The following is a 26,696-nucleotide window of genomic DNA, read 5'->3' as shown; positions in this document are numbered from 1 at the left end:
TAAAAGGGGTAAAAGACCCAAGTGGGACAGGACTATAATCTGCTTTATCTGGTCCACAGTAAGCTAGCCAGATTTACCTGTTACATCATTAGCTAGCCCGCACCACAGATACGGCGCAGGGATTTAAGCTGACATAACCTGAATAAACAGAGTATTATTAGGAACAGCCTCATACCAATGGAATGATGTCCTTGTGCAAATATAAATCTAAGATGTCACTCTGGCAAAGCTAATGAGCCTCAAAACTGAACACAAAAGCCATCATGTCATTTTAATAAGGCTGGGTTTAAAAAAAAAAAAAAATAGATTTATCGAAATGAGAATTAATCGATTCTCATTTTTATGAACCGATATCGATCCATAAATTCCAAGAATGGATTAGTCTATCCTGTTTTCAGTTGATGAATGAACAGAACATTAAAGCGCAATTCCCATACAATAAATCACAATAAGCTTGTGCTTTGTTAATTTTGATATGAAACAAAGTCTCAGATTTCAAATTCTGTCTATTTTATTACGAAATTCAAAAAATCGCTGTAGCACCTCAGTTTAAGCAAAACGCACGTGAACTGACAATCTCCTCTGCTTTAATACCAGATACAGCTCGAAATAAACATGAATGAACATCTGAAGGTATGTTAAAAGATACAGCACAACTTACCAAAATGTCTCATGGAATCGCTCAATCAGTGTTTCAACCGCGGAAAGATGTCAATAAAACAGTAAACTTGTAAACTAGGTCACGTAACATCACATTTACCTCAGAAAACCATATTCAGTGACCATAAACTCATTAATCAGCTCAAAATGAGTTCTAGAGAGCAGCATTTTACTAAAAATGTGCACCATATTCATTATAATTTTTAATGTTCTTCAATATTTAATGCATGATTGAATAAATCTGTCAAGTTTTTATGACAGCCACCATTTAAATGTTTGTCAACGATTTGGAGTAGAAATATAATGCAATTGTAAAGTTAGTATTAAAACTTTATTATTATAAAATACACTTCCTTGAGTGTAATTTAAGTATTTGTATACAAATCAGTTAATTGTATCCTTCAATATTATAGTAATGTAGTACAACTGACTCCCTGTATAGTTTACAGCATTAGTTGTTGTTTTTTTTTGTTTTTTTTTCTTGAGAAAATTTGCCATGTACCTGATATATACCTATCCAAATTAATCAATATTTAATTGAATCAGAATCGAATCGCAAGCTTGTGAATCAAAATCTAATCAATTTCAAATTTGTGTCAATACCCAGCCTACTTTTTAACGTCAAAGGGAAATCAGAATTGGCCCTAGTGTCTAAAAGCATGTTTAAATTCAATGGTTCATTATGTACATTATTCTAAAAACAAATTACACTTGTCTTTGTAATCTTAAAATAAAAAATGTTAAAGTCATGATTAAAAAAACAAAACAACAACACACACACACAAGGAAACAGATACAGTACACAATGGATAAAATCAAGTCCTGCCCTACATACCTTTTTTTCTTGAATATCCCGTTTCACTCAAAAATGTCACATTGTGTAAGTTAAATACTTTGCCAATAGAAATTCACGTCGACTTAAAATAAGACATAGAAAAGACTCAAAGATCACACTTAAGCTGCATAAAACTGCTATTTACTACTTTAATAAGGCTGTTATTGTCTAATTAAACACATGCAACATTTGAGTCACATATAGCCCAACTGGTTTTTCCATGGCTAGCATGTGTATGCAGCTAATTGCCTCTCTAATGTTTACCTTAATTAACATAGCTTTGTTTGCTTGTCAATTCAGCCCCGTGAAAAATCTATAAAATCACACGAAAACTAGCTACACCTACGTTATAAGAGCTCTTAAATCCAATACACCATGTGCATTTGTGTTCAATGGCTCAAATAACAGCAGAACCGACAGACTGTTGGTTTGCGTTGAGCAGCGTCAGTAAAGATATGAAGAACAGCTGATAGAGTCTGCGTTGCCAGTGCTGACATCCGCTTGTGGAAGCTTTCACGGGGTGTTTGCAGCAGGAGAATGACACCAAAGCCATCGGCAAGCTGCTGAGACTTTGGAAATTTCCTGCTGAGAGTCCTCCCTGCCTTCCACAATCACTTTTACAGCTGATGGCATCTTAAGAGGAGCCTTTTAGGAAGCAAAGTTACGAGAAGGGGAGGGCTGATGGGGGCTTTAGTTAAAAATATGCAAAGGGAACATTTTGTGCATCCTGTCCTATCGAAGGTCGCGGGTAATTGTCCCTCAGATTTAAAAGCACTGCCAAAACAAATAACTGCAGGGAACAGAATGGAAGATGCATGAACGAGCATGTCTTTATATAACAGTTCTGTTGAAAGCCACTGCCTTCGATAGAAACATTTGGTAACCTTGGTGCCAGGGTTAGCCTTAATTCTCAAGTTTTTCATGAGGTTTAATGGTAGAAGCTTGTTTTAATCTCCTTTGATTCAGCTGTTCTCATCAACAGTCCAGATGTAATAAATCCAGACAGATTGAGAGACACAGAAGTGATTACCGTTCTTTTCCTCTCATAGAAAGATTTGTGGCCTTGTTATGCAGTAAAGGTGAAGTGTGTAATTTCTTAATCACTAAATGGAATTGCAAAAATAATGATCTTTCAAAAAGGTTTCCTAAACACTCCCTCCATCTTCCATTGGTTGGACAAACAGGTCACAACCCCCAGCTCATGCCATTGGGTGGTCATGGGTCAAACAAAACAGTGTTAATTTAAATAAAGCTTAAATAAAAAAAAATAAAATAAAAAATTAGAAAATATTAGAAATAAAAAAATTTTCTTTTGTCAAATCAACAATAATTAATGTGTTCTGATGACATAATATTTTGAGTTTCTGTTGATTAAACCAATTGCCTTCATTTTATTAACTCAAATTTTAATTTCAATGAACTCAAAATTTTAAGGCAACCAGGTAAACTTACTTTTTTAAGTTAAACCAACAATTCTTTTTAACAGTAAAAATAATACTAAAAAATAACAACATTTAGAACATACAGTATATAATAAATGTTTTTCGGGTAAATGAATCAGTGATTCAGTTCGATTTGTGAAAGAATTGTCTAGTCCATTTTTGTGAAATGGTTTAACCGATTAATCACAAAGATTTGACTCAAAATGTTCTTGGTTCAGTGAGTCAGCGATTCAATCCAATTCATGAAACAGTTGTTCACACAGTTTTTGCGAACTGGTTCACATTTTTTAAACTAAAAAGGGTTTACTTATAGTTAATCATAAATACTTGTTGGTCTAAGAATAGGCAAGGGAAAAAAATGGGGGAAAAAAACAAAAAAACACACACTTCACCTTTAAGCCAGCAGGGAGTATCTTTGAAAATATCCACACAGATATGATGTATGAAAGGAGATCAACGTTGTATTCTTGTCACACTGCAGATTCACTAGCAGCAGCCATTTAGAAAAGTGTCTGCTGATGATCCTTTCAGAAAACCACAATCTTTCTCTCTCTTTTCCATTATAAGATTTTCCCCTATGAGAGACAGAAGCCCCCCGTTTCAACAGAAGCCTGTATTAAACAGTCAGAGCGTTCCAAGAACAGTGTGATCCTCTCCCAGGGCTATATAACTCTGTGGGAGGCCTCTACAGGTGGGTCGCTGCTGGCTACATTTCTGTGTGTGTCCTGTTACTAAAAAATGAGGTGAGAACCAGTTGGTAACAGTAGGCTGATGTCTGATTGAGGTATCTTTTTACTTTCAGCACAGAAATGCAACACATCGATGCAATGTTAATTATAGACCACCTACAACAGATCTGCAATCATACTGCATGCATGAACAAAATATAGATTTTTTTGGTTTTCTGAAGTGGTGCTTTCCATGCAAAACTCTAAAGGCGCCCACATGCTACAAGATAATCGGGCCAATTTTGGGCCCAATTCTACCATTCCGACAATTCTAGTCTTGATTATCTTGATGGTTCTACAGATTATCTCATCCGATTTTCCCGTGGTGTAAGGTGTGTTAAGAGTGATTAAATCTGCTCGGAAGAACGTCGGGCCGCACCGTTCTCAAAAATCGTAAATATCCAACATGTTGAATATTTATGATCAGAAATCCTGTTGTGTGGGGTGGACCCCGAAGACAAAAGCGTACATACTCTGAAGATTGTCACATGGAACGAAACGATACCCAATCAGAAAGCGACGGAAGCATAAAACTCCTTCATCCAAACATTTTTCTTTTTTTCCGCCAATTTTCTGTAGACAGTCCAAACACTATTGTTGTCATTTCTTCTTACCCGTCGTCCACCATGTTTGTTTACTCTAACGTTTGACCAAGAGAGATTTTGCAAGATTTCCTGTGTTCACAGTCCAGAATCTGGTTGTTTGTGAATGAAATCTGTTAGTGTGTGGTATGCTAATATAGGAACAAAACTGTTAAATCTATGATTTTTTTTATCATTATGTTTGTGGTCTCTCACATTTTGAAAATTTGATAAGATTTGAAGCATTCTTTAGTGTGGGCCAGCCTTATGGTGTTGTAGGGGGTTCCAACGGTGTTGCTATGCGGTTTCTAGGTTGTTTTGGCTGTTGCTAAGGTGTTGCTATGCGTTTGCTAGAGGATTTTGAGTCATTGCTTGGGCGTTGCTATGCGGTTGCTGGGATGTTTTAAGTGGTTGCACCTAAACATTCTTGCAATGTGGACACATTAAGAAATCTAAGACAAAATACACAGAACAATATTAGTGTTTGCCATGGCATTGCTATGTGGTTCCTAAAGAGCTCTGAGTGATTTTTTGCATGGTTGCTATGGTGTCCTGGGTGGTTGCTAGATGATGCTTACTTGCCAAAGTCAAAAGAGCAGGCACCCAAGTATCTAGACATGGCTTGGCCTCTCTTTCAATGTAAATTTTAGGAAAAAAAAATGACTTCTTAATTAGTTTTTATATACAAATATATAAATATCCTTAAAATAAGATAAATGTACTTGAGAAGCAAGATATTAAGACTTGTTTTCACATACTGTATCTTGAATACACATGTATCTTGTCTTACTGTCTTTTAACTCATTTGTACTTAAAATAAGTGCAAAACATTTGTCAGTGCAATAAGACAAAATAAACTAATTTTAAAGATTAATTCTCTGAAAACAAATCATAGTATCTTATGCAGTGTTGCTTCAAGTAAATTTATCTTGTTTTAAATATTTTTTAGATATTTTTAGATAACTTTCAAATAAGACAAATGCTAGTCAAAAAGAGGATTCTTTTTTTCTTTTTCTTTTTTTTTTGCAGTGTACTATCATTTCAAAATCATATCCCATCAATCGTATGAAATTAAATGGTTATGCACCAAATTTTAACATATAGGTTTAAAGATTTGAACAAATCCCTAACACTAAATATGCAAAACAGTAGTAGTGCTTGCTATGTCTTATTCTCTCTCCCTCTACTCTCTCTCACTCCAGATGTACAAGGCTGACGGCTGATGCGACTCTGTTCATTGTCAGCTTTTTTCTCCTCTTCGTTCCAGCTGGGAGGAAATTAGGAGATCATCTTGTATGTGAACTCCCTCAAGAAAGAGGATACAAACTCAGAGTAACAACAGCTCCTGTACCACTCTTCACACTTAACTCATCACTGTCACACACTCAATTAATGCACATGGGTAGAGCTGAAATATACCCTATCACATGGATGGGCAACTTCGGTCCTGCAGTTCCACAGTCCTGCAGAGTTTATCTCCAATCCAAATCAAACACACCTGGACAGGGCAATCAATGTGCTCAGGACTACTAAAGGCCCGGGTATATTTTATTTTCTCCGTATACTTTGGTCTTAAAGGGGACCTATTATGCAAAATTCACATTCAAATTTTACATGGTGTTTGACCATAAATGTGTGTCGGGGTGTGTGTGCACAACCATCCTATAATGGTAAAAATCCACCCCCTCCTCTTTTTTTTTTATCTCCATAAATCATGTCTCAGAACAAGCCGTTTGCACATTGTAGCTTTTGTGACATCACAAATGCTAAGGCCCCGCCCACAACTGCTGACAGACTCTTCCCCTATTAGCATAAACCCCGCCCTGAGTGAGCTGTACACAGTCCGCCATGTTTATCACCTCACCAGAGCACTTAGCAGCAGCATTCAAGTGAGAAATTTATTCTTATTAAAGCTACTAAGTTATTCAGTCAAGAGCAGCGAGTGATTTTCTGTTTTTCTTTTGTTGTTTGATTCATATTAACAGCATATACAGCAGTAGGTACTGTATATTATGCTGCTTTCACTTTAATACACCAATCTAACATACAAGATTTCTTTACTTGCAGTTTATGTTCACAGACATTCGACTGTGTTTATCTGAACTTTGTGTGTATTTGACCGTTTAAAGGGATAGTTCACCCAAAAATGAAAATTTGATGTTTATCTGCTTACCCCCAGGGCATCCAAGATGTAGGTGACTTTGTTTCTTCAGTAGAACACAAATGATGATTTTTAACTCCAACCGTTGCGGTCTGTCAGTCGTATAATGCTTGTCAATGGGAACTCCATCCATAAGAGTCAGAAAAACAACCACAGACAAATCCAAATTAAACCCTGTGGCTCGTGACGAAACATTGATGTCCTAAGACACGAAACGATCGGTTTGTGTGAGAAACTGAACAGTATTTATATAATTTTTCACCTCTAAAACATCACTATGTCCAACTGCCTTGCGCATCCGGTTGGTGAGGTCTGAACGCGCGTTCTGATCGTTTCGTGTCTTAGGACATCAATGTGTCGTCATGAGCCGCTACTGAAGAAACAAAGTCACCTACATCTTGGATGCCCTGGGGGTAAGCAGATAAACATCAAGTTTTCATTTTTGGGTGAACTATCCCTTTAAGCGCACTAACACGTGAAAGAGAACTTAGTCTGATACTCACGGGACGCGCCGTTCAACAGCCAGCTTTCTGTGCATGTGCTTCGGGTGTGCGCACTCTGTTTTTGTTATCCAAGGCGCGAGCTGTAGGCTCCGCCCTCTTCTGGAAAGAGGGGTGGGGAGCAGCAGCTCATTTGCATTTAAAGATACGTGCACGAAAAAAAGCATGTTTTTTCTTCCACTCAAAAATAAGCATTCACAACATGGTTTAATAAATTATCTGTGGGGTTTTTGAGCTGAAACTTGACAGACAAATTCTGGGGACACCTGAGAATTATATTACATCTTGTAAAAAGGGGCATAATAGGTCCCCTTTAAGGCTACAGGCAGGTGAGTTTTTTTTTTTTCCTAAACTCTGCAGGACAGTGGCACTCCAGGACAGACGTTTTCCTGCTCTGTCAGAACATGCTTTCCCTAAATAGATGTATAATTTAGAATATGTATTCTTGTTGAGGATCAGGACAATCATGGTGCATTCAGAAGTTTGAAAAAATGTTTATGCAGATTATTTGTACATCCTGATGGAAATGTTCTTCACCAAACTGGGACAGAAAATAAATGAAATTCTCATTTACATTGACCTTGAGCCAAAAGCATGCTGTTTTCGGTCTATTTTGATCTCAGATCTTTCCCTACGTGCAAACCGATTACATCAGGACAGCTGGGAAAAAAAGAAGGGAACAGTCAACAACACACTTGTTGATAGTTTCCACTCACTTCAGCAATTTACCAAACATGACCAAGTGGCCGGTTGCCTTTACAAGCCTCAAAGCATTTGCAAAACTCAAACAATAGCCTATCTGCCCTCATTTAGTAACTATGCCAGTGGCATCCTAAACGTAACACATCTGGCAGCACTTGGACTGACTCATTCCCCTGCGTTTGATTTCTTTCAGGGTGGCTGTGTGGTCATCCACCTAACCTAACCTACTGTCGGTCTACTAGAGGCTATCCAACAGAGCAAGCTTCTGTGTGAACCAGGTCTAAGTCTACACAAAACGGCTCAATCTGGCCCGTGAAACCCAAACAAGGCTATAGGTAAATGAAAGAGTTGACTGGAAAAAAAATAAGCAGCTTTCAAGTGAGGCATCTGTTTCTAATGTCGGCACTCTGGTGTGGATTACAGGGAAGTATTGCCGGGGAACTGACGGTGACCCCATATCTTCATCCCTAGGGAGATGGTTAGTAGTGATGAGAGCAATGGATTCGGGTTGGGAGGAGGGAAGTGAATCGAAATGAAACTGGCCCCCTGTTTATAGTCAACTCGATGCTGCATTTCTTTAGGGTTTTTTATTCAAAAGCACAATATACTGCCTTTTTTGTACTAGGAACTCTAAAGGTGGAAAGAATGGATGCAAAAAAAAAAAAAAAAACAGCTCTAAATATCTTCCAGGTGCTGCCACCATGAAGCTGTACCATGCTGTAAAACACAGTAAATGGACTATTTTAATCTTCAAAGCAGAATTCAACATGTTTTATCACATTAAATAAGATAAGGAATCAGGTTCTCAGCAAGCCAATGAATTTTATGACTTTCTCTAAACGCACGTGTTGAGGAAGTTATATGCGCACTTCCTTACTACACAGTGTGGAAAAAGTAAATCAAAGGTATAGAATATCTGCATACTCAGTATTCATGATACAGTAGGGGAACAATACCTGGATGATGTACAACACACTGCAAAAATTAATTCTCATTAGTGTTACAGTACGTACGCAATAAGCAATACTGCATAAGATATTAAAATATTTTTACGATATTTTCACAGATTGTATCTTGAATATACAGTAAGTATGTTGTCATATGTTTAAAAACAAGTGTAGTAAGATGGAATACACTTGTATTAAAGATACATTTTCTGAAAACACGTCTTGGTATCTTATGCAGTTGCACTTGTTAGTATCCTTTTAAGCCCACAAGAGCCATAAGATTTAAAAAAGCAAATAGAAAAATTATGGAAAACTGTAAGACGGTACAGTGATATAGGTACCAAAATGTTGTTCTACATGGATAAACTCTCCTTTTTAACCACCTTTCCTTTAAATTAGTGAGACAAAATACACTCATACCCAAATTAATTCTTAATGGGCCAGATTTACTAACAGCTTGCACCAACGCAAACCATCTTTTGGCTTAAAAAAAACTACTGTGAGGATTTACTAAAGACATGCAGTGAGAAATTAGCATTGAAATGGCGTGGACACAGTTATTTTTTCGGCTCACTCATTGCATATTCAGATGCAAAGTTTATGGGAGGAGAGTATTTGAATCATGCAACGAGATTTACTAAGGTTTTGAGGTAGTCAATTTACTGGTATTTGTGCAATTAATTAACGCCCAAAAAAGCATGTCTTAACCCATTTTGCGCTTGACATGGCTGCGATAGGCGCCGAAGAGATCAGAGAGCGCGTGGCAGAGGAGAGATTTTTTCTACACTCATGTTATAAATTATTTGGAATGCCAAAGGAAGATGTTATCCGAACATATCGATTACTAAGCCACGTTATTTTTTATTTGCTGCAACCCTATGCTAATTTGCGCTGCTTTTGGTAGATTGAGTTGGTCATTATGGAAATGAACTGGCTGCGTATGTGTTCTTTTATTTGTGCATTGTAGATCACCCGCAGAACTTTTCACTCTCATCGGTGCTTTTATGGGATTGCAGTCTCACGGTAATTTGCCCTGTTTAGTAAATCTGGCCAAATACCTTATGCAGTGCTGCTTCTCAAGTAACTTTCTTGTTTTACTGGAAAGCAAGTCAAAAAGGTCAAATTAAAAAGTCAATGAGAAGTAATTTTTTTGCAGTGCAAGTCAAAGTACATCCGGGTCAAAGAACAATTTCAAAATGGTGGAAGCAGTTAATCCAGGAATTTAACTTCTCTAAATAAATTCTACTACACACCTATAAGAAGAGAAGTTAGTCATTCAAGTCAGTACATACTACAGAACTACAGGAATATTGACACAGGCAGAGTAACCATTCACTAACCAAAACTTTACAATGAACATTTGAAGAGAAGCAATTCCGACAAAAGGCATGACAACATTAGCGCCTTACCTATAGTATCTAGACTGCAGGTAGGTAGAGCACACTGCTTTGGAGACGTGACTAGCAGAGCCAAAGTCGATGACCTTGACCCTGTAGGGTTGGCGGGCTGGGTCTACAAGCATGATGTTCTCAGGTTTCAAGTCGGCGTGGATCAGTCCGAGGCTCTTGAGCTTCATGAGGGCAGTGGCCACCTGCTGCAGGATCGGTCGGATGTACTTGAGCGGCAACGGACTGAACTTGTTCTGCTTAAGGAAGTCGTACAGGTTCTGCTCCAACATCTCGAAGACCAGGCACGTGTGGTTCTTGTGCTGGAAGCACTCGTACGCTCGAACGAAGTTGTAGTCATCCGCGCTCTCCGTGCTCAGCCGAGCCAGTATGCTCACTTCGATCTGGCCCTGCCGCGCATACGAAGGGTGGTTCTTGAGGATCTTGATGGCCACGATCTCACTGGTGCCACGTTTCCAGCACTTCACCACCTGCCCGAATGTCCCTCGACCAAGGAACTCCAGCACCTCGTAGGTGTTGGTCATGGAGCAAAGCACCTCGTGCTGCAAGAGCTGGTAGTCGCCCTCGCTGTTGGCGCCGCTGTTCTTGGACGTCGCTGTGGTGGAGGCGGTCGCTGTCGCGACGGTGGCCCCGCTCTGCGTGTTGTTCTGGATCATGGGTGCAGGCGGCTGCTGCTCCTCAACCACGTGCACGCTGCTCCCGCTGCCGTTGTTGTTGTCCAGCTCCTCGCTTTTCCGCTTAAGCCCGCATCGCTGGTACGTGTCCAGCAGACTGACGGTGCTGCGGCGCGTCAGATTGTGGCCTCCGCTGCCGCTTCCGCTACTACCGGTGCTGCCCAACAGTTGACCAGCCGCCCCAGATGTGCTGCTGGCCGAGGCCACCACAATGTGCCCCGAGCCGGCCGGGAAGAGGAGGGCCTGTTCGTAGGACAGGGAAGAGTTGGAGACCTGGAGACTGGCGGCGTTGATGCCCACTGGGGCGACTGAGACACTCTGCTTGCTGTTCTGACTGTAGACCTTGCTGTGCGTGCCGTACCCTGTCATATCCCAGTTGCAACTCTGCTCCACCTTCAGTTTCTTCACGCTAAAGAAGGCACTTGACTGGAGAGTGTGAGGGGAGAAGACTTGCACTTGCGAGGCCATACCTGAAAAACGAGAGGGAGGGAAGAAAGAGAGAGAGAGAATGTGAAACTTGGATTGAAACTCGAGCATAAGCTTTAAATAAAAATCCTACAGGTCACGGCAGGCCAGTTTAATAGAGTCAGAGTCCAGATGCTTACTTATAAAATAGCCGTTGTACAAATACCTTGCACACTTTCGGTTTGATTGCTCAGCAGTGTTCAGACTTGAAACTAAAGTTGATAGAGTCAGCTTCAGGGCAGCACCTGGACTGATTTCACTATATATATTTATGAACATTTCTACATAAAATGAATCCATGTGGTGAGTAAAAAACCTAGATATGTGTATTTTCCAATAACATTCGAAGCTTGACTGCTCTTGTTGCAAATCTAGCCTCTTTTTTTTGTATTACCTTGACAAATTTGATGAAAACATTTCCCGAAGTTAGCGAAATCTGAAAAAACATCTTTTTTCATTTATTTTTAAATAAAAAAAAAAAAGCTAAATGTTTTCTTTTAGGTTCTGATTAGTCTGTACTAGAAATAAATAATTTAAAAAAGGAACCCCTTCTATCCACTATATACACAGTGCAAATCTGCAGTGAATTGGCCCAAAATGCAATATTAATGATTCTTTACTGGCCCCCCAGGATTTCTGTAAAAACATTGTGCTATGTAAGGACCACCAAAAAGGCAGAGACCATGTCAAACCCAGGGCAATTTGCGTGAGTCTCAAGGAATGATTGCAATTTCCTCCAAAAAAAAAAAAAAAAAAAAAAAAAAAACTGTAGCCCATGCATACAACACACACTGCACCGTTTACCTCAGGGAGATGCACATCACTTTTCCAGAGGCATTTGAAAAAGAAAAAGCACTTGAACCTGAAACATCTGAATAACATCTCAACATTAGATCCTCAAAACAAAACAACATAAGCAGAACTGAGCGGGATTTGGGCTTCTGGGAACTCTCTGTGCTTCAGAACAGACAACGCTTCTCCAAGCAAACAACAGTCCAGAAATAGCCCTCACGAACGGCACTGTTTGTAGTGCTAAAATAATGATTACAGTACAGAGAGGATTACATGCAGAGCACGCTGTAATGCACTATTTACAGAATCTCCAAAGTGGCCCGAATTAGCGCACTAGGAAATAAAAAGGCTCCTTCAGTGTGCATTTCACGCCATACATGCATATCAGTTCATACCTAAACTGCTACTGTAAAGCACAAAAAGATCATTTTAAAGGGGCAGATTTCATCAATTTCACCATTGTCACTGTAAAAACTATGTTCCATGGAAAAAAATAACAGCAAAAAAAGGTTTGAAATGACATGAGAGGGTTAGTAATATTTTTCTTGACAACACAACCAAAGCTATCTAGAATATCTCTATCCTTAGTCTCCACAAAGGATGTTAAATATACAATGGATCTCTTATGATGTTTTCCATACAAAATGAATCTCTATAAGAATAATTACTTTTTCCTTTGTGGTCTCATCTTACAAGCAGATAATGAATCTCATTTGGTTTGAGGAATTTCTTGACGCAAGAAAATTCCCAAGACAGGAAACATACAGAGGAAACTTTACATGAACACTTCATCATCATCACTTCATAATTCTTCATAGTTACAGTTTCAAAATTACCTTTCTGCTTCTCTACTTTCTTTTACTTTTCAACCCATCTTTCCTCCTTCTACTGTACCTCTAACATTTGACAGTGCCATTGAATATTTTCAATAGTCATTTGGCTTTAGCTTTAAAGCCCAGGGATTCTTGGGCTTTAAAAGTTGATTAAATGCTGCCCATACAGTCCATACTGCATACACACTGTATATCTTAGACTTTATACCATAAATCTCCTCTAACCTATATTACATATGCACTATTCATAATCTATAGCTTCAACCAAAACAGCCTGCACTGCAGATGCTATAATCTACATAATACATAATCTATTTACCACTATATAGACTACAAGATTATATAAAATGTATTAAACTTGGTCATTTAAATTGAAAATAAATAGGACCTCACTGGCAATTTGTTGATGGAGCAAGTAATGAAGAACATCCGCTATTCCGATTAGGAGCAAGGGCCCTATGTTAATCCCATAAGCTACTAGGCCAGATGTCACTCCTTGGATTATGCTTTTCTTTGCCAGGTCTTTACGTTAAAAATAATTTGTATATGGTCAGTTGCTCGGAGTGTGAGTATGTGTGTTTGTAGAGGTAGGGAACGGAGCTTGGAAAGTAATAAATCCCCCACAGCAGCGGCTGATCAGATGGAACATCCCTGGAATTCTTTGCGTCAAACATGAGTGGTAATCTAGTCTCGCGGGCAGCTGACACGTTCAGATTGCCACTCTGCAACAACTCTGCTATCTAACTCATCATGGCTCATCATGTTTGTTTTGGGCAATTTTAATCCAATCTGATCCTATGGAGTACCTTAAAATCTATGTCTCGCCATGTTATACTCTGGACACGTCACATGGTAGAAACCAAAGTGGACGTCTAAATCCTAACCTGACTTTGAACCAAGGCTGTGCGCCATTGAGAACTGAATTAAGAATGCCTTTTAAATTCCAATTCAATACCTGGATGCAGAACTGCAATTTGAACTTGAATGTAAAGAAGAATTAAAATTAATTGGAAATTTAACAATAAAAGCAAAGTTAGTCAAGAGACACTCTAAAAAATGCTGGGTTAAAAAAAACACAAGTTGGGTTGAAAATGGACAAACCCAGCGGTTGGGTTAAATATTTGCCCAACATGCTGGGCAGTTTTATTTAACCAAACTATTGTTTAAAAATTACTATATGGCTGGCTTAAAATGAACCCAAAATAGGTTGGAAATTAAAAATCAGACACATAATTACTAGATACAACAATAATAATCAAAAGGTGAACATTTACTAATAAGCAATTTAATAAATGTTTATTGTTTAATTATTATTCATTAAACTTAATAAATGTTCAATTCTAACAACAAGTAATATAGTAATTTTTAAAGAATATCTGAGTTAAATAAAACTACCCAGCAGGTTGGGCAAACATTTAACCCAACTTCTGGGTTAAAATAACCTATTCACTGGGTTAAAACAACCCAACCATTGGGTTTGTCCATTTTTAACCCAACTTTGGTTGTTTTTAACCCAGCATTTTTTAGAGTGCAGACTTCCAAAATTTTGGGAAAAAGGTTAAAAAAGCAAGTTTGAGTTGAACAATAGCATAAATAGAATGATGGAATGGTAGATTGCTAGAACGATAGCTAGAACTAATAGAAGTATAAAGAGAGTGATAGAACAATAGATAGATCGACAGTCAGAACGATATGATAGAGCAAACAATTTTGAACATAGACATGCTGTTAACTAAACTCACTCTGCAGTAATTTAATTTAAAGAGAGTTCAAATGGTCAGAATGTTATCTTCAAACAACAATGCATTCATTCCAATTCAACTTCAGTAACTCTGTAGCTGTTTAATGTGAGACCAGTTCAAGTTTTACAGCCAGAGACCATCCTGAGAATGATGTTTATGAACTGATAACCTCAACGGGTGAAGTTTACATGAATTTCTGAACTCTGCAGTGAGAATACAACCAGCCTGGTCCATTGTTTCATATTTACAATGCTGGAATGCTTTTCGTAATGCCAGCCAGCTTTCAGCATATACCTCCCACAGAGCGGGCCTGGTTTAATGCACTGCCACCGAGCATACCAAAGGGTTATTCATCTGCACTATACAAGCAACGTGTTGAAATGCTAATGGTCAGTTTATTGCAGGATGAACTATTAGTCCGTTTGTCCGAGGTTGGATAATCTACTTTTCTTTTCTTTTTTTGAAGGAATGAAGAGATCAAGGATTAAATACAGGCAACAGTCCAAACTTTAAGCTTGTTTACTCTTTTATGGAAAAAAGATACATGAAAAAAAAGATTTATAATTCATATAAACATATAAAATCTGGCTGCTGTCAGGCTAAAGAGTTAAATGCAAACAAACGACCATTTCCTTCAGAGGTTTGCTTTGTTTCTATACGATCCAGGCATTTGGGAAAATTGTCCAGGGAAGAAATCAGTGGTTAATGAATTGACCTCCGCTTGTCTAGACAAAGCATTATCCCCTGTGGCTCCGAGCGATGCCCACTGTAGCATACCATCAGGGGGGAGGAAGCACAGGAAGCCTATGTCTTTGAAAAACATAGTTTTTACATGTTTCTTCCTTTTAAGTCTTTTACTACCTGCCTTTCTATGAGATCTAGTCATTTTTTAGGTATCTTGTTTCTCCAGGTCTGGACTGATCTTTTCCAGCTCTCCAATCCTCCATTTATTTTGCCACTCAATCCCTTCTGCCGTCTCCCAACACTCTTGCAATCAAACAATCTCTCTGCTGACCTCCCCCTGCACATCACTTTTTTCTTTGCTTTCCTTTCCGCTTCTATCCTCAGGCATTGTTTTTTTTTGTGTGTGTGTGTGTTTTTTTCTTTCTCTGGCATGACAAATAATTGTACTCTCAATAACTGTACACTCACTCACTGACTAAAATAATAATTTAAAATAATTTTACATTTTTATAACAATAAAATAAAGAAGCAATAATAAAAATATCTCCTTACTCTCTAACTAGCATCCACTCCCTCCTCTCTCAAACATCTAATAAAACCCTGTAGTTCCACGGAGAGCGAGTGCAGGAAACCTCTGGCTATTGTCTCTATTCATAACACGGTGTATCTCTCACCTCCAGAGCAGAGCAGAGCAGGGCCAGCGCACTTCAGAGAGCTCTGAGAGGCTGGGAGCGCACATTTCGTGCAGTGTGTGAAGATAGGAAGAGTGCCAGCAGGAAACGAGACACACCGCTCACAGGAGCATTTCTTAGGCTGTTTATTTCTCCGCCTGAATGTGAAGCTCACTGGTCTTGCTCATCTCCTCCAACCACAAGACCTCCAGAGAGAGAGAGGCTGATAGAGAGAGACGCTCACAAACAGCATATGCTGCAGGATATTGACCACCCAGTCCTCATTTAGCGATCACATCCAAACCTATTTATGGAACGAAAGAGAGGCAGCTACAGACACACACGAGCACAACATAAATAAAGCATTACCACTTAGCGCTAATGTTTTACTAGCTGAGCTCTATTATGGTGTGCGTGAATCACATAAATATGTGCATGCAGACTCAAGCTGCTAGCTTACACTTGGAACAGACCTGCCCATTTGCAAACAAAATCACAAATCTGATCTCTTTAATATCTCTCAAAGACAGCATTGAGCCTAAACTGAGAGCAAACTGAGACTTTTTGCAACGTCTTATGCTTCTAAGATTTTTATTAAGAGGACCCGAGTAATCTCACATGTATCTCCACTAGAGTTTCAGAAGAGAACTTAACATCTCAAACTGTCATCAAATTAGCCAAGATACCAAAGTTATCAATCAAAAATCTAAAAATTAATCTTTGCCTTGTATCTAGTCACAACATTGTTTTTGATACAAACATGAATTGTTAATGGAACTGTTAAAGAAAGGCATGCTATTTGTGATTGGACTGAATTTTGCATGGGGAAGACCTGTGTTATTTTTCATATTCTAGTATTTATTAAAGGGTTAGTTCACCCAAAAATGAAAATTCTGTCATTAATTACTCGCCCTCATGTCGTTCCACACCCGTAAGACCTTCGTTTATCTTTGGAAAACAAATTAAGATTTTTTTTATCAAATCCGATGGCTCAGTGAGGCCTCCATTGACAGCAAGATAATTAACACTTTCAGATGCCCAGAAAGCTACTAAAGATGTATTTAAAACAGTTCATGTGACTACAGTGGTTCAACCTTAATGTTATGAAGTGACGAGAATATTTTTTGTGCACCAAAAAAACAAGATAACGACTTTATTCAACAATATCTAGTGATGGGCGATTTCAAAACACTGCTTCATGAAGCTTCAAAGCTTTACGAATCTTTTGTTTCAAATCAGTGGTTCGGAGCGTGTCAAAGTCATGTGATTTCAGTTAACGAGGCTTCATTACGTCATAAGTGTTTTGAAATTTCAATGGTTCACCACTGGGGGGGCGTGATTTTGGCAGTTTGATACACGCTCCAAACCACTGATTCGAAACAAGAGATTTATAAAGCTTCGAAGCTTCATGAAGCAGTGTTTTGAAATCGCCCATCACTAGATATTGTTGAATAAAGTCATTATTAGTTTTTTTGGCGCACAAAAAAAATTCTCGTTGCTTCATAATTTTAAGGTTGAACCACTGTAGTTAGTCAGACAGACAGAACAATAGATAGAACGATTGATAAAATGACAGATAGAACGATAGTCAGACAGACAGACAGAACGATAGACAGGTAGATAGATAGATAGATAGATAGATAGATAGATAGATAGATAGATAGATAGACGGACAGACAGACAGACAGACAGACAGAATTATTTAAAGTCTTAATTTTATAGTGCTACGCACTTACTGTATTTTAACAAATGTTTCCCACAAAATTGTAGGAGAAACATCTGAGACCTCCAGTAGGAATCCTGAGCTATGAAAGAGCAACCGCTGAGCAATGGGTTAAATGGATATGGATGGTGCAGAATGAAGTGGGACATGGATGCACACGTGCACGTTACACCCTAACTTGACCCATTAGCGGGGTGTTTGTGTGCTATTTAGTCAGAACAGTTTTGTCTAGGTGTTAGTGAGCAGGATGGCTAGAGCAGCTGGGGCTGAGAACAGCTAAAGCCATTGACATGTGTTCTGACGGCCTTTGAGAAAGACAAACAAATAACACACACTGTCACACACAGGCTTTATGACCTCTCCAACCAGCCTGTTAGTGACTGCTTATCAAGGCTGTGTGTGAGAATAGAGGAAGCCATATGTTTAGAAGGGGCTATAGAAGACATATGGAGAAAGCATCATGGGAGTTTGCAAGATAACTGCGTTTACGAAGCTTCTTCAGGGAAACCTTAAAGGAACCCTTATGAAAATTTGCATTCTTGCACAGTAACAAGTTTAATATTTAGATGTAGATTTAAGACAGTAAATTGGTATTAATAAGTTAATAAAAAAAATAATATAATAAACAAAAATATATAATAAAATTTATTAAAATGCTAGTAACAGTAAAACATAGTTAATAACAATATAATAAATAAAAATATAAACAGAATAAATAATACAATTTTAATAAATAAAAATAAATTAAATACTACTACTACTACTACTACTAATAATAAAGTAAGTAAAACATAATAAAAATAAATAGATCAATAATACATTAAAATAATACTACTAATAATAGTAATAAAAATTAATGGTCATCTTTTAGTTAGCAAAACACAATAAATACAAATATAAATAAATAATATAAAATAAATATTAAAATATTATCATTAGTACTAGTAAAAGTATTTAAATTAATATATATTTTAATATTTATTATATATTATTTATTTATTTATATTTTTATTTATTTTGTTTTGCTAACTAAAAGATGACTGTTGATTTTTATTACTATGATTTAGTAGTATTATTTGAATGTATTATTTGTTTTTTAATTTATTATTTTCTATTTATTTTTATTATGTTTTGCTTATTATGTTTATTTATTATGTTTTACTAGTAGTAGTAGCAGCAGATGTGGTAGTATTTTAATTTATTATTATTGGTTATTTTATTTGTTAATTCTATTTATCTATAATTTTATTTATTATATTTTTACTAATTGTTATGTTTCACTGACTATTAGTAGTAGTAGTAGTAGTAGTAAAAGTATTTAAATTAATATATAATAGTCAGTGAAACAACAATTAGTAAAAATATAATAAATAAAATTATAAATAAATAGAATTAACAAATAAAATAACCAATAATAATAAATTAAAATACTACTTCTGCTGCTGCTACTACTACTATTACTACTACTAACTAATAATAATAAATATAAAAAAAAGATACAATAAATAAAATTGTAAATAATTACATAAATTAAATAATATATAATAAATAGAATAAAAATAGAATAATCAATAATAATAATGAAGTTAAATACTATTACTACTACTATAATAATGAGGATTCCCATACAATAGCATCAGGCTCAAAAACTCTTTTTGAAGTGTAGTGGGGAGCTCACAGTAGCCACTTTCATGTTTCAGGACCAGCTGACTGACTCACTCTCCATTAAAACTAAGGCGACAGCCATTTAAGAACAAGTACACGATAAAAAGCAATTTGTACAACCCCGTTATCAGACCATTACAGTAACAGTATCGTTACACTCCTGCTGCCACCCACAAGCATTTACCAGCACCACTAGTAAAACATTATTTTATTTGGCACTCTTTGGAATGTCTGAGGTACAATAACAAACCATGTCATTGTCTGTTGCGGTGTGTATGTGTACCTGCGAATATATGTTTTGCAGGTTTTTGCTGCACTTCAAAAGAACAAGACCTGAGCAACATGCCAGAGTCTAACCACAGAGCCCAGCCAGGTACAGATGAAACGAGATTCAGGCACAGAGTGCAGACAACACATGCACATGCAGAGCACATCCTGCAGCTGTGGCGCTCAAAGCATGTATAAATGTGGCGTCCATTGTGATTCTCTAACCTGACAAAACAACTGCTCTTAACCACAAAACAAGTTGAAAGCAGCCTCGGAATTAACAAAAGAAGCTTATTTTGAAAAAAAGTGTTATCAAAGTGAATTTGTGTGTTCCTTAAACAAAAAGCAGCCGTTCATGAAAGCATATCCTCTTTAGCGCTATTTTAACACTGTGTGATTTTCTGGAATTCTGAACATCTGTCATTCGCTGGTTCAGTTTGTGTTTTCCATCAAGTATAATCTTAACACAAATGATGGTTCTGGAGAATACCACAGAGATAAACAGACACGGCTAATATGCCAAAGTCCTCACAAGCGAGTTCTTCAGGATACATTATGACCGCTTTTTCCGGCACATACATCACAGTCCAGGGAGAGTGTGTACTGTATGTGTGGCCGACCTCTATAACCCTACGGCAACTTGTATGGAATGATGGGAAGGCATTAAAACTCTTAAATGGGACATAGTATCATGAAAAAACAGGAATACATACTCCCAAAACACCTATTCCAGTCCACTCAGACAATAAGAACAAAAAACAATTAATTCAGAGTCATATTAAAGTGCCCCAATTATGCTATTTTAAAGGTTTCTGTTTTGTCTTGGAGGTCTCCTACAATATGTTTACATGCATCACGTCTTTTCTCACAGTGTCTGAAACATTTCATTAAGGATTCGGTGTCTCTAGTCTAAATCCCTCCTTTCTGAGAGCCCTGATTGGTCAGATGACCCAGTCTGTTGTGATTGCTCTACCGCTTACAGCACGTGTTGGAAAAGAACCAGCCAAAAACATATCTGAATTTGTTACAAACCTGCGTAGGTTTGTGCAGGAGGTAAGACTGGAATTACTGACGACTCGTTTCAGGCAGTTCAGAACTGGTTCTTCTTTTGGGAGAAAATACTCCATTTGTATTGCACTTTGATTTTTATATTCACAAATAGCTGCTGTATATTACACACTACATGAAAGGCAATAATAATAGAGGCACTTTAAAGTAACCTTCAGTACCTCAGCATATGACCATCTACGTTTACATATCAACAGTAATTCAGTATTTAGCAACTTGGGCCGCCATATTGAACTATGCTGGTACATGAAGGTTAGACAATCAATCATAATGGAGGTCATTTACAGTAGTCTTAAAGGTACAGTAGCAAAACAGCATGTTTAGTCTTAATGCTCATAGAGAGGGTGGAAAAATGTCACGTTTTGGTACAAGAAACCTTGACTAACATTATATGGAGGAAAAATAATAAATAATGGTACAATAGTATGATATGTCCCCTTTAAGTCATTCAAAAGTGACCTAATTTACTTGTTATTTACTACCCTATTTACATTCCTTGTCTTATTACTAACTATTTATTGGTGAATGTAATTCCAAAGGAAAAAAATCTTAATAACTTATGACTAATAACTTTCCTTTTCAAGCCCTCGGTTACACTTTATTTTAAGGTGTCCTTGTTGCAGTGTAATTATATTAAGTACTGAGTAAAATGAATTAACTACATGTACTTAGGGTTAGGTTCAGGGTTTGGTTTAGGGTTAGTTGCATGTAATTATGCATAATTTATAGTTATTACTTTAGCAATTACTTGTAACTTGTGTAACCAGGACACTGTAAAATAAAGTGTTACACTCTAAAAAATGCTGGGTTAACTTAAAAACAACCCAAGTTGGGTTGAAAATGGACAAACCCAGTGGCTGGGTTAAATGTTTGCCCAACCTGCTGGGTAGTTTTATTTAACTCAACTATTGTTTAAAAATTACTGTATTGCTTGCTTAAATGAACCCAAAGTATGTTGGAAATTAACACTGATTCATATGCTCAATAAATGAACATTTATTAATAAGTTTAATGAATAATAATTAAGCAATAAACATTTATTAAATTGCTTATTAACAAATGTTCACCTTTTGATTATTATTGTTGCCTCTAATAATTATGTGTCTGCAAACATTTAACCCAACTGCTGGGTTTGTCCATTTTCAACCCAACTTGGGTTGTTTTTAACCCAGGATTTTTAAGAGTGTAGATAGCCCTGTAGTGCTGGGCGGTTTGACCAAAAATCTCTATCACGTTTTTTTTTAAGATTCTGGCGGTTTCACGGTATGTCACGTTTTTTTTGCACTGGACCTTTATTTTGGCATATTTTACTGTCAGGAGTACAGGGAATATATTATATAAACATTGTAAGGACAATTAAAAATTAATTGTAATCAAATCAGTTCATAAAGCTAACAATTAAGTTTAAAATGTAATCAAATAATTTAATTATTAATTAAATTAAATTAAAATTAAATTAAATTTAATTATTAATTCATTAATTAAATTAATAATAATAATAATAATAAGTAGGCTACATTTTTACTGTCCAATTTCTGTCATTTCAATGAAGACCTTTGAGTTTGTGTTTTAATAAACGGTGTTTATTATTATTATTATCTCAATTAAAGTATACTCGATTTTACAATAGTATTTCTGTTATTTCAAGTTATACCGAACTTTTATTTTGACACGGTCGTGAAGACCTTTGACTTCCTGTGTATATGATACGACAAATGTCGATAGTTTTATCAAATTAAACGGTCAAATGTTCATAAAGTGACGCTGCAGCTCTGCAGATGAAGTTCATGTATAGTGAGTGAGACAGCAGACACAGAAATCATCGCGAGCGTCGCGCGTGCTTCAGTATGTGTAGTTAGTAGTAGACGAAAATGCGGCGCTCATTCATACAGACTTCAAATTTCAATAGCAGTCTTTTTTAGCTTTAATATTCACAGACACTAGTCCGTATCGATATCTGATTCATTGTACAGCCCGACTTTTGATTTATTCATCCAAAAATTGCCAAATTCTGTGACGTTCAGCTTTATACAGGAAGTTCTATTTGTGACTGGATTCCGTGATTTCATCCGTGTTTTCTGCATCGCGGAAATCATATGGCTCTACATGGTATTTGCAGTATATAAAGAGAGATCGTTTTGTGAGTTATTTCTTGTTGTGTTATAAAGTTGTTTCTATTAGTGTAAGAAGGGTATGCAGTTAGTAGAAGTCCGCTCTCTATACGCTCTACATAGCGCTTCATGGTCATTGAATAGAGACAGCAGCTGATTCAGCTAACATACACACCGGTATGGCGGTTTTTGAAAAAATACATATCGGTCTCGAAATTGAAACCGGTATACCATATGAACTGGTATACCGCCCAGCACTACCCTCTTGTTTTTTTAACCCCAAACCACATTTCATATCATAGACAACTCCCAATCTAAACAATTCCTGATGAACAAAGTGAAGTTAATTTTTTTTCATTCATCATACGTCACATTACAGAAGTGAAATGGTTTGCGAAGTTGCAGTTTCATGTTGACTTTGAGTCACAAATGATGTTCTGTAGATCAGCAGTGCTGAGAGCTCCATAAACAAAGCCTGGAGTCCTGCCAACCACTGACGGTAGTGATAAGTGAACAACATATACAACATATTAATACCTCGGCAAAAGCCATAAACTATGAGTAATCTGATTACTGAACGGGCTGACATTTTCTGGGGAGGCAAGAATGAAATTACAGGCCTGGACAGAACAAAAGAACAAAACAGGAACACGTATAAACACACACAGTGAACAACAATACGTTTTAAAATAATGCAATCCGTGACTCCATCAGAGTCTGCCTAGGCGAATTAATTAGTTTTGGCTAAAAGATGATGAATGAGTTTATACATGGTCTATAATTTTTATTCCCTTTATGACCTTTATATGAAGACAAATCCAATGATAAATCCAGAGAAATTTTAATAGCTTTTACATGTTTTTCTTTAATTGCCTTCAAAAGAGCTGAATATGCATATTCATTGATTCTTGATTCATCAAGGGAACTTTTTTTTCGCCCATATTTATTTCTTTAATCAATCATTCCAGTTAAATTATAATAGCATTATTTTTTAATTGCATCTCTTAATTTTGTTTTCATTAATCGTTTAAGAGTATTGTAAAGTTAAATTTGCCAAAATTTCTCTCCGTTTTGAACATCTCTGTGTTGTCCCCAACTTTTTGTCTTCTATTTTTCTCCTCATCTATTTTTTTTAATCATTTTAAAGTATTTAAAGACAAATTCAGTATTACACATCTACCAAATAATCCTTGTTACATTTCTGTATAATAATGGTAATTTATTTTTATTTGTATTCATTTTAGTTTTACAAAGTGTAGATCTATTAAGTATTCACCCATGATATGTGCCATGACCTAGTTGAAGATTCAATTTAAAGAACCGTTGGAGACCGAACCTTCTCTAAAGCTTCATTAGTGTCATGTGATTCAACTTCGAGTACAGCGTACTCGGTCAGATCCACACAAACAACATGCTCAAAAACTAAGAGCTTAAAAATGAGAAAGCCTCTAAATACCTGATCCTTAGCTGATGAAAACCTAAGTCACTCACAGCCCACAAAGCCAGATGACTGTTCAATTATATCAACACTAATCTTGGGTAAATCCAACATGATCTCTAAAAAATCATACATAAAGTGTACTTCTGGCACATATACATGTTTTATGTTTGTACAGACAAACTTAAAAAAAAAAAAAAAAAAAAAAGTACAATATCCACGATCCTACAAAGAATAAGCAGTTTACAGAATGGATAAAGGATGGATGGATGGAAAGCTTCTAAAATGTAAATTTAATGTTCTTTAAGACCGATTACCTGACCAGAAAACCCACATTTCATTGCTGAAAATATGCATGGAATACGAAATGAAACAAACAACGAGACAGAACACATAATAAAGAATGTTTTGTGTCATATCTTCCTTTTGTTGCACATTGCATACATTATTTGGGTGGCCCTGTAGTGCTGTGGAATCCATTACTGCTAATATCTATATCTATGATGGCTGTGTCATTTGTTTCATGCATGGGCAAACACATGGAGCCGTACCCTTCAGAGATTCTCAGACACATATTAACAAACACACATTAAAACATATCAGAGCAGGGGCGTCTCTCGGGATCAGATCATACCGAAGTGCTAAGGAACCAGTCAGACCCGATCAGTCTTCATGGCAAGCCATAGAGAATGGTTTCCAAAGCATGTTTGTTTGTTTTTTTGAGCGCTGGCTGGCTGGTATAGCGCAGGGCTGTAAGACAGGATCAGCACTGACACCAGTGAAGGTCTGACAAGCACACACACACACACACACACACGCACTGTCCATGTGTCTGATTGTGATAAGCATTCAACCCACCCACTCTCTGCTTTATCTTCGGCATGGGACAATTGTGTATGTGAGTGTGTGTGTTTATGTATGTATCCTCCCCTCTCAAATGCAAGAGTTCAGGCACATGGTCTTAGCAGTGTCAGCCACATGAGACATTTCAGGCCACAGTGCCAAACTGCCTCTCACACAAACACACACCGTGAAGGGATAGTCCATCCAAAAATTAACATTCTGTCATCATTTACTCACCCTCATTTCTTCCACAAAACACAAAAGGTGCAGAGACAGAATGTTCATGCAGACTTTTTTAGACAGATATTAAAACATTGATAAACTGATAAAAGTGTTTGTAACACTTTAGTATGGGGAACACATTCACTTATTAACTGTGACTTTTCCCTCAATAAACTCCTAATTTACTGCTTATTAATAGTTAATAAGGTAGTTGTTAAGTTTAGGTATTGGGTAGGATTATAGATAATGGTGAATAAGGCATTAATATGTTCTTAATAAGTAGTAATAAACAGCCAATATTCTACTAGTTAAAAGACCCTAAAATAAGTGGTTACTGTTAAACTAAAACAAATTTATGCTGAATTATAAATGTTACACTCTAAAAAATAACTAAAAAAATGAAACAAATTTACACAGTAAAATACCGTTTTCCATTTAAACAGTAATATACCATAAAAACAATGCATTCTGGGTAATATTATTTGTCGTTTTCGAGAAAGTAACCTATAGGCTACGAATATTACCCAGAATGCATTGTTTTTACAGTATATTACTTCTGTATATTACAATGCATTCTGTATATCACAATGCATTCTGGGTAATATTATTTGTCATTTTCGAGAAAGTAGCCTATAGGCCTATTTTCTTAAAACGACAAATATTACTCAGAATGCATTGTTTTTATGGTATATTACTGTTTCAATGGAAAACGGTGTTTTACTGTGTACATTTGTTTTGGGGTTTTTTACAGTTATTTTTTAGAGTGTAGATAAAAAGACATTAAATTAAAAATGTTTTCTTGGCAACTAACAGCTAACTAAAAATAAAATCTACAAAACTGACAAAAGCACATAAAATTACTAAAACTTGAAATCAAAATTTAAATGAAAACTGAAACTATAAAAAAATCTAATTCAAAATATTAATAATACTATAATAGTATATAAATAATACTTGTATAACGCTGGCTCATCAAACGAAAATTCTATACTGTTTTCTCTAAATAAATTCAAATAAAATACTAAAAACAAATCAAATGCTAGAAATTTAGGCATAACGATATTATAATATACAGTATAATAATTGTATATTCATTCTTAGATTTGTAAATATTACAATGTTATTAAATTAAAAGTGTTTTTAAAGATGAACTTTGAGTATTAGATGATGGAACAGATAATCTAAACATATAACATATCTCTAATACCAACGGATAACTGATATAGCACCAATATATCAGGCCAAAATAAATAAATAAATAAAATAAAATAGAAATAATAATAATAAAATAAATAATTTTTATTTTTGGAGGAACTACCGCCGGTCCGCGATAGACGCATGCTTTCAAACACTCCCGTGTTTTTGAAGCATTAATCATTGAAGCCAATCACAGTCATATCCGATGAGCTCATCAACACAATGGCCAATCAGAGATGTTTACGAATCCACTCAATAGCGCTCAAAGTGTCACATTTTTAAAATTTCAGTACCGACTTGGTACCGAAGTCGGTACTTTTGACAACTATTCTCCAAACT

The 26,696-nt window shown here is 36.5% G+C and overlaps 1 protein-coding gene across 2 annotated transcripts in view; it reads right to left on the bottom strand.

Moving 5' to 3' along the window:
* Positions 1–26,696, bottom strand: part of hipk2 (homeodomain interacting protein kinase 2) — a 113,973-nt gene that overhangs the window by 74,531 nt on the left and 12,746 nt on the right. For both annotated transcript variants that reach the window (XM_051869753.1, XM_051869754.1), the window contains exon 2: positions 9,966–11,106. In XM_051869753.1, coding sequence (XP_051725713.1) covers positions 9,966–11,106 — 1,141 coding nt within the window. The remainder of the gene's footprint in view (positions 1–9,965; positions 11,107–26,696) is intronic.

This window comes from Ctenopharyngodon idella, chromosome 18, assembly GCF_019924925.1.
Source record: "Ctenopharyngodon idella isolate HZGC_01 chromosome 18, HZGC01, whole genome shotgun sequence".
Taxonomy (NCBI): Eukaryota; Metazoa; Chordata; class Actinopteri; order Cypriniformes; family Xenocyprididae; genus Ctenopharyngodon; species Ctenopharyngodon idella.
The sequence above is the reverse complement of the archived record's forward strand: the minus strand, read 5'-3'. Positions and strand labels throughout refer to the sequence as shown.